This window comes from Lipotes vexillifer, unplaced genomic scaffold, assembly GCF_000442215.2.
Source record: "Lipotes vexillifer unplaced genomic scaffold, Lipotes_vexillifer_v1.1 scaffold1453, whole genome shotgun sequence".
In the NCBI taxonomy this organism is placed as follows: Eukaryota; Metazoa; Chordata; class Mammalia; order Artiodactyla; family Lipotidae; genus Lipotes; species Lipotes vexillifer.
Genome location: NW_006794802.1, coordinates 416,483 through 425,658, shown reverse-complemented (window position 1 = coordinate 425,658; position 9,176 = coordinate 416,483). Strand labels below are relative to the sequence as shown.

The 9,176-nt window shown below is 52.4% G+C and overlaps 1 protein-coding gene across 1 annotated transcript; it reads right to left on the bottom strand.

Annotated features, from left to right (window-relative positions):
• Positions 1-7,066: 7,066 nt before the first annotated feature.
• LOC103086217 (potassium voltage-gated channel subfamily D member 3) lies at positions 7,067-8,237 on the bottom strand. The gene has a single exon (XM_007467345.1). It carries the CDS (start codon positions 8,174-8,176, stop codon positions 7,067-7,069), a length of 1,110 nt encoding a protein of 369 aa, XP_007467407.1. The 5' UTR covers positions 8,177-8,237.
• Positions 8,238-9,176: the final 939 nt, after the last annotated feature.

The window sequence follows — 9,176 nt, the reverse complement described above, 5'->3', positions numbered from 1 at the left end:
TCGGAAGAGGAATCTAATGTGGTGACTCTGGTGTGAAGAACATCAAAGCGCACATCCCACCCGTGGGAATTCATCTCTCCCTCCTCCGTAGCCCTGAAGCCCTCCATTTGCCCCTCTGTGCCGGCAGCTACCACAGCCGCTGACTCTGAGACTGGCCTCTCCCTTTCAGTTTCTGAGCCAAGATCGTCCCCGCATGGTGGTGCCCAGCCCTTGGCAGGTGCTATAGGGAAATTCTGCCTGGGTTGGAGACAACCTCAATCAGGTGCAGATGCTCCCACTGACCGCCAGTCCGGCCCAGCCCTGCTCTCAGCTGGCCACGCTCCAGCTCGGCCTATGGGGCTTGTCCGTTCTGTGCCAGAGTCTGGGAGCTATCCTGCAGGCCCTTGAGGCCTCTTCTTGTGAAATTTTCTCCCAGCAGTGCAGGTCTTTAGGAATGTGTCTTCAGGCCAGTTCTCTGCCATGGGAGTTGGTGAAGCTTTCAGCTGGCAGGCTGACAGCAGGACCAGCATGTGTGTCCTGTGGCCTCTACCTTCAAATAAATGCGGAATCTCTCCCTTCTACCCTCTCCACTGCCACCACCACCCTAGATCCCAGCCACCATCATCTCTTGCCTGGATTATTGTGGTAGCTTCTCCCGTACAATATATTCACTACCCAGTACCCAGAGTGATCCTTTTAAGACATGAGTCAGGTCTACTCAAAACTCTCCAGTGGCTTCCCATTCTAAGCAGATTAGTGAAAGGCAAAGGGCCAAGTCCTTGAGGTGATCATAATGGCCCTGCATGAGCTGCTTCCCGCTACCTGCTCTTGGGGCTGGACCATAAGTGCCTTCTTGCCCTTCCAAGAATAGTGCACCAAGGCCCCTCCTGCCTAATGGCCTTTGCATTTGCTGTTCCCTCTGCCTGCAATGCTCTTCCCCAAGAAACCCACATTCCTTCAGATCTCTGCTCAAATGTAACCTTATCTGAGAGGCCTGTCTTAACCTCCTCATCTAAAATAGCAACTCTCCCTTGCTCCACCCCGTCTCACACTGAGCACCCCCAATTTCTCACATCATGCTTTATTTTTCTCTGCAGCATGAATTGCTGACTGATAGGATACATGTATGTATGTATTTTTCTATTTACTGTCTGTTTTCCTCCACTAGAATGTAAGCTCCACTGGATCAGGGGTTGTTTTCTTTGATGCTGTATCCCCAGAGCCTTGTAGCTACTCAAATAATCGAATGGAGGGATACTGCATGGGTAGGGGGGCTTATCTATGGCTCTCTTTGTGCTCCTCCCTGCTCCAGAGTCTGCAGTGGGAAGCCTGGCCAAGTAGCCAACAGTGAAAGACAAAGGCTTAAACTTCCCTTGCAAGAAAGCCCCAACTCTACTAGGCTGACGTCAGAACCAGAGAATGCTCTGCTTGGTCTCCCCATCTCCACCCACCTACAAATATCCTGTCGGACATGACCATATAACCAACATTCAGATAGCACTTTCATTAGTTCTCACAATGGGCAGGAGATGGTTAACAGGTGAGAAAATTGAAGATGGGTAAGCTGGGGTACAAACCTGTTTGGTTGAACAGATATATATGGAGGCCCAATACATATCAGACCCTGTGCTAGGCATGGATCATACCATGATCTTTGGAATAGAGACCTGCCCTTGAGGAGCTCATATCCTGGGGGAAAGACACATAAACAAATAAAGTTAATAAAATGTGGCAACTGGCAAGACACAGGTATGCAGGGGCTGCAGTGGGAGGCGGGAGGAGGGGCACGGAGCTCCTGGGAAGGGGCTGGGAAGGTCTGGAGGAGACGACGTGGGTTGTCTCGAAGGATGACGGGGGTTAGCCACACACAGAGCAGAGTGAGGGGTAGTCTCTGGGTGACGGGAAGAGTGTGAGTAAAAGCCTCTTTTCTGATCCTTGGTCTACTGCTCTCCCCACCCTCTCTTGTTTTGGTTCAAAGGAAGAGAACTGAGTCTCATTCAGTTCATTTTGTCTGTACCTTATGTAGGGCTGACATGCCATCATAGTGCCTGTGTATTCTCAGAGCCTACCATGCTGCCCGGTACACAGTAGGCACTCAGTAAATGTTGAATGAATGAATGATTCCTTGTTGGGATGCAGGTTTCTACTCAGGAATTTCAGCACTAGAAAACTGTTGGTTAAGAAATGTCAAACCAAGAAAAGACCCTGAGGTCATTTATTCCCAGTAAGTGCACTCTGATCAGATCTCCCTGGGCAGGGACCCACCACCATCAAAGGTGGGCACTGTTTGGCCAGTGTCCCACACCAAGGCATTTGGAAGGTGGGAGGAGGGTTGGTGGGCCCCCCAGAGGCAGTGGATGATGGTGCAGCCAGAATTTCAGGAATTGAAGGGTTAACAAAACCACACCAATGGTTGTCTCCACTGGGGGAGCCTGATCAAGTACCCCACTCTGTGGAGTGCCTGTATCGCTCTCCAAGGCCCGGCTCCCAGTCTCTGGAAACCTCAGGCAGAACCCTTCCAGGATTATGCTTTAAAGGGAAATGCAAATCACCTGGAGGCTGCTTTTGCTTGGAAGAAGTAAAAATCGATGGTTTTCGTTAAAGTGATTTGTGTGTGTGTGTGTGTGTGTGTGTGTGTGTGTGTGTGTGTGTGTGAGTGTGTGTGTGGTACGCGGGCCTCTCACTGTTGGGGCCTCTCCCGTTGCGGAGCACAGGCTCCGGACGCGCAGGCTCAGTGGCCATGGCTCACGGGCCCAGCCGCTCCACGGCATGTGGGATCTTCCCGGACCGGGGCACGAACCCGTGTCCCCTGCATCGGCAGGCAGACTCTCAACCACTGCGCCACCAGGGAAGCCTGTCAAAGTGATTTTTGGACACTGTCAAAAGCTCTCTCATCTCAGGACACGGGGTGAAGACAGGCTGCCGGTCTCAATTACATAGCCAAGCCAATTGGGCAGCAGCGGGCCACCTCATCAGGAGCGACGCTGCTCCGCTGCCCCGCTGCTCTGCCGCTCCCTGCCCTTCCCAGGTCGAACTCTCCTTCCCTAAGCTATCCAAGAGCGGCCTCACCCCATCCAGGCCGGGAGCTGGTCCTCCATGGCCCTGCGGATGCTTGCTCTCAAAGCTTTTCCTCCCCTCTTCCCCACGCCCCACGTGAGCTTCACCCACGGACCAGCTCAGGCAGTCCGCCCAATGGTGATGTCAACCAAAGTCAAATAAAATGAAGAGGGAAACTCTGCTTTGAAAAAGTCTGTGCCATATAATACATTCCCGAACTAGATGTGCTGGTCTTATTTAATATTGGGAGTTCTGTATTATCCCTTCCCTCTGTTAACTGAGATAATTGAGGATTTATTTTATTTATAGCATCCATTATGAGCACGGAAATTAATCCTTTAATGGTGAATTTGGGAGCTCAGCTGTCAAGGGGGCACAAGGGAACCCTGGACTGGGCACAGGTGTCTTTCCCACCAGCAAAGGAGGTGGCAAAGGAAAGCCATCCTCAAGCGTTGATGGCAGCTGGGCTGTTATTGTTCTGTGTGCTTAAGATATTTTGAGAAATTAAATAAATAGGAATAATTGGCTCCAGGAGATCCCTCCCTGGAGGACACCTGAGTAAGTCATCAGCGGATCCTGGGAAAGCAGGCAGAGATGGCAACCAGAGCCAGGAAGAGCGAACTCCTTCACTCGGCACATCAGCCCTCGGCCAGTCAGTCAGCCCTGCTCTGCAAAGGAACTCAAGACAGTCTCTCCAGACTGGAAATAGGAAGCAAGGGAAGGTTTGGGCGGGGACGGTCTGGAGCCTGGAAGAACTAGGAGTCTGCTGGGAATTGTTGGAAGCAACCGGACAGAACATGGAACGTGGCAGAACACTGGCTCTTGGTATTGCACAGCCACTTGGGGCTCAAATGCCAGTGAAGAGTAAGCAAAAGACAGGCTTTCTGGAGTGGTCGAACAAGCTTACAACTAGCCAGTAAATGAGCTCAGGACAGAAACCAGCCGAGGAGAGGAAAGGTTTCCAGGGTCTGGTGGGTAAGACCTCCAGTAAGGGTAAGAAGACCCCCACAATGCAGCAAAGCACCCCAGTCGGGGGGACCACACACCAGGTGAAGGCTGCCGTCCTCTCTCTCCATGGGGCCAGGGCTGGGGCAGACACAAATCTTGGGTCCACCCTAGAGAGAGGACAGGTGGGTCTGGAAGGAACTGAGAACAGTATCACACCAAGAAAATGGAAAAGGAGCCCCATTCGCATTGACCCATCCATTTGACAGTGTTTTTCCAAACACCTGCTGTGTATAGCCGAGCGGTGAGCCTGGTGATGGTTCCCACTGCCAACTCAGGTCAAAGTCAAAGCAGCCCAATCCAACATCGGGCGACACCAGCCAGGGTGGAAGGGAAGAAAAAGCCTGCTTTCCAGTTACTTAACTGAGGTTAGGGAAGATATAACTAAAAGGCTTCTTTTCTTGTTCTGGCCCATGAGTCTTTCCTCACCGAGGCTAGACGTCTTGATGCACGGGGAAGGGAAGGGTGAGGAGTCCACAGTGCCCACAGTCAGGGGGAGCATGCTTCTTCCCACGCAGATATCCTGCCCTTCCTCTTGGTCTCACTCTCTGGCACAGTCTTCTTGCTTTGCCCCTCCCGCATTCCCGAAAATAAATGTGAGGCCATGACTGTCCACCCCCTGGCATTGGACTCGACCTTGATTCTACAGAGTGAAGGCTAAAGGAAATCACTGGTCTCCCCAATGACAGTAAAACACTGGATTTTGCCATGAAAGCAGCCATTAATTTCCAAGGCAGAACTTAAACTGGCCAGAAGGAAATGTTTTATTTATACATTCCCTGTGTGCCTAGTGAGGTGTCTGTAGTACTCACTGCACTGATGCTTTCTTTCTTCGATAGTGATATGACTAGAATAGACTATGACACCCTGAGGCCATAATAAAAAAAAATAACTCTGAAGGGCTGATTTCCACCTACGGGCCCTGATGGTACGGAAACAAGTAGAGGGGGGAATGAGAACAGAAAGGGTCCTGGAGACAGCCAGACAGGTATTTGCAAAGCAGCACCACCCCTTAGCAGCTATGTGACTACAGGTATTTACTTAACCTCTCTGCGCCTCGCCTGCTGCATCTTCAAAGTTGTATAGAGTTTTTCCTACCTTGCAAGGCTATTGTGAAGACTTAAAGAGATAACATATGCAAAGTGCTCAGCACACTGCTGACACATAGTAGACACACATACGCTATTATACTAATAAAATGTAATGGGCAGGTGGTCACTGAAGTTTCCACTGATCTCCTCTGAAACGGTCCCACATCCCCCATCCCATGGATGACACCCATCCGTCTGTCCTGTTTTCTCCCCATGGTGGTCCTGAGGCATCACTCTGGTGTCATGCGTCCCACCAAGGGGCACTTGAGGGCGCTGGACAGTCAGAGCCATGTCAGAGCGCGGCCATGGAGGTCCTGGCCGTGGGAGCGGTCCCTTTCAGGAAAGCGAAGGGATGGCCAGGTTAGCACAGAAGCAGCAAATGTGCCTCCTTCTCCTGACACGTGGCCAGCTCTCTAGCCCGTTTTAATCCCTAAATATTCCACTGTGCCAGGAAGCCACATCCTCCCCCTGAGCCAAGAGAGGCAGGGTCAAAGGACCAGACTTTCTTGCCCATCTGGGTGGGAGCAGCTATTTGGAGGCTGCGTGTGTGTTGGAAAGGGAGGAAGGGGCAGGGTGGCCTCTGTCAGACGGACAGAGGTGAATGGAATGCCCCCATCATGGACAGTGACACCCCACGCCCTCCCCCTTGCTACTCCCTCCCGTGTGGCAGAATGACAAATGTAATCATTTTAAAAGGTCCCATCACCTGCTCAGTCATTCCCAATAAGCACATGCAGCGCTATGGAAAGACCGATACCAGTGCCACAGGGTTTCAGCCAGGAAAAAAATAAAATAAAATCACCAGGACGCCAAGAACCGAATTGTCAAACACCAAATAAAAAGCTTCATGAATTCTCCAACAGCAATATAACGCTTCCTGGCCTAAGCCAATAAAGACCCAGCATACGAATCATGAAGGGGTTCTGCATTAGCCTCAACGAGTTGCAATGGCTGAAGCAGCAACCCCTAAGAATTACACATCTCCATAAAGCTGCCTTCATTGGCCCTAATCCTGTTAGGGTGAAGATTGTAATCTGCTTCCTCACCCCCCAGCCTCTGATGGAAATCTTCACATCCCAGTACTGCAAATACATTTTGGTGACCTCAGCTGCAGAGGGGACCTCGGGGAGATGGAAGAGACAGTCACCTGTGACCTCGCTGAGCGCCTCTCCCTCCCTCTGATGATATTGCTGCCACTGTGTCTGACCACATGATCCATTCAGACCACCTCACAATCGCCCAGGAAGGCCAGATCATTCCATCACAGAGTCAGGCTGAGAAAGCAAGACCGCTGTTCCTTCAGTGAGAAAAAACAAACCGTGTGCCCCACTTTGCAGAAAACCCAAGTTCAGAGTCCCTTAGAGAAAGTCTGTTCAGAGCTACTGAACCCTTGAGCATCTGTGGCAGCAGAGAAGAAAAGTAAGGCAAAAGAGAAAACAGGCTGCAAATACACGACCAAGGAGAAATGCAGGAAGGATCCCAAAAGAGTGTTCTAGGTGTCTTCTGTTAATGGAAATCTGTACCTTCCTGACAACACTCGCTGAACTTCTCACTGCCTTCTTCCTTCCTGCTACACTGTTTTTCTCCTCAAGGCAGCCCTTGCAAGCACAAGATGCATATAAGCATGCAGCAATCACCACTCACCTCTCCCTCACCACACACACATACACAGAAGGCATGGCTGAAAAAAATAAATGGTGATTTAATTTTCCATGTTTTGTAAAATACATGCCCCCCGCAAAAAGAAAACTCAATTCCGAGACTTCTGTCCTCCCCAAACAAATCATTCACGTGCCTTCCTCTTCTGATGAGGGGCTTCCCTTGCTCCTACAACTTGGAGAAGTGACTCCATCCTCCTCTGCCCAATCCTGATACCATCCAAAGCGTCGTCGTCAATCCAACCTCCGCCCTTCTCCAGTCCAACAGAGCAGGACTTACCCCAGTGTGGTCATGGTGACGATGGTGTACCAAAAAGAGGCGGGGATGCTCGTGAACTTGCTGGCGGAGGAGCCCTTCTCGGCATAAAACATCACAGTGGCAAAGATGATGATGGCCATGGTGAGGGAGAAGAGGAGGAAGCCGAGCTCAGAGGCACAGCTCTTCAGGGTGTAGCCCAGGATCCGCAAGCCCTGGGAGTGGCGGGAGAACTTGAAGATCCTGAAGACGCGGAAGACCCGAAGCGTGACGAAGGCGCCCGACACGTCCTCATTGTTGGTCATTACCAGGCCGATGTAGTAGGGCATGATGGCCACCACGTCGATGATGCTCATCACGCTGCGGATGAAGCGGTAGCGGCTGGGCGCCGCGAAGAGCCGGAGGAGGTACTCCACCGTGAAGATCATGACGCACGCGGTGTCCAGACAAAAGAAGGCCACCGAGTAGCGTTCGCCACACGGCAGCTCCTTGCTCCCAGGCACCGTGCCACACGGCACCGTCTCCACCACGTTGGTGATGACCGAGACGGCAATGAAGAAGCCAGTCACGTAGTAGAAGACCAAGGCCAGCGTGCTGGTGTGCGGGTTCTCGAAGGCCCGCCACATGGTCTGGCGGAAGCTGAGGGAGGGCGTGGACTCCTGGTTGTTCTCCGAGTCGTTGTCGTCCATGAGCCGCTCGGCGTTCTCCCTCTTGCGGTCCTTGTACTCCTCGTAGCAGCAGTCGCCAATGATCTCGGGCAGGATGCCATAGAAAGCCAGCTCGTCGTCGTAGGCGGAGATGCACTCGTAGCGGGGGTAGTGCAGCTTGCCCGTGCGGTAGAAGTTGAGGACGCAGCGGAACACTTCTGGGTCCCGGTCAAAGAAGTACTCCTTGGTGTCCTCGTTGAAGAAGAACTCCTTCTCCGTGCTGCCCAGCAGTGTGTCCGGGTAGCGCTCCAGCGTGGTCCGCCACGTCTGGAACCTCCGCCCGCTCACGTTGAGGACGATCAGTTCATCCTGCCGCTTGTTCTTGTCCGCCGGGGCGAGGGGCATGGGGCAGTTGGCCACTGGCATCCACCCGATGGCCGCAGCCCGCGCGAAAGGCAGCCAGGCTGCGACTCCGGCCGCCATGGTGACTCCAGCTCTTGGGCGGCCACTGCTCCGCCACCGCGCACACCAGCTTGAGAGTTAGCTCAGCGACCCCTGGAGACAGGAGGAGAGAGCGGAGAACCAGTGAGTCCCTGATGGGCCCCCCCGGGGTGGGAAATGGGACACAGGGAAGGGTCATCGGTAAGTGAAAGAGCAAAAGTCTGGAAGGCAAATTAATGGAACTGAAGACACCACCAAAGAGAGGAGACTTGATTCTTTCCCCTCCCTTCGCCGGGAGAGCACCTAGCACCCACCGGGCCCGTGCAGCAGTGTGGGATCACCGGAATTTGTTGACTGCCTGACAAATTGTCAAGTTCCCAGAGGGCTCAGGAGCATTTGGAGGGAAAGCGTCTTTAGCAGAAAGATCTGGGAAGACGTGGGTAATAACCAGCTCCGAAAGGTTACGGCATTATTACGAATTTAAATTGGGAGAGGGTAAATGAGTTCTTGTTAAATGAATTTAAAAGTGGGATAAACATGCTAATTTTTATTTCTCTCTTCACCCACTAGGGTAATCAGGAATGGCATGTGGATGAGGGAGATCAGGTAAACACATTCTTTCCACTCTTCACGGGTGAGGACGCTGGGGTTGCCCAGGTCTGGACAATTCTCTGAGATGGCAGGTGACCACAGTAGACCCAGGATTTGGTGGAGTTCTGTCCCCGAGTCCCATGGAGGAGGCTGACTCTGGTGGAGCGCTACACTGGGACATCCAGCAACCTCGTGTCCAATCACGCCCTCAGGGCCATAATAGAAAGATGTGGCAGAGGCTGTGAGGCTGGGGTTCCTCCCCGACCTTGCAAAGGGCTCTTGGATTCTTGGTTCACCTGCCTTTCATGCATTGTCCCTCTCCCTCCCAGAGGAAGCTGATCCACGCTTATTGCCATCTCCAGGCTCCTCGCCTCCCGTCTCCATCTGCCCACCATCCATAACTCCCTCGGGTTATATAACAATACTCTTTCTCAAGCCAGCCTCTTTCACC

What these genes read in the sequence shown, in the direction of transcription:
- LOC103086217 (XM_007467345.1), bottom strand. Translation starts at nt 8,176, where the DNA reads ATGGCGGCCGGAGTCGCAGCCTGGCTGCCTTTCGCGCGGGCTGCGGCC.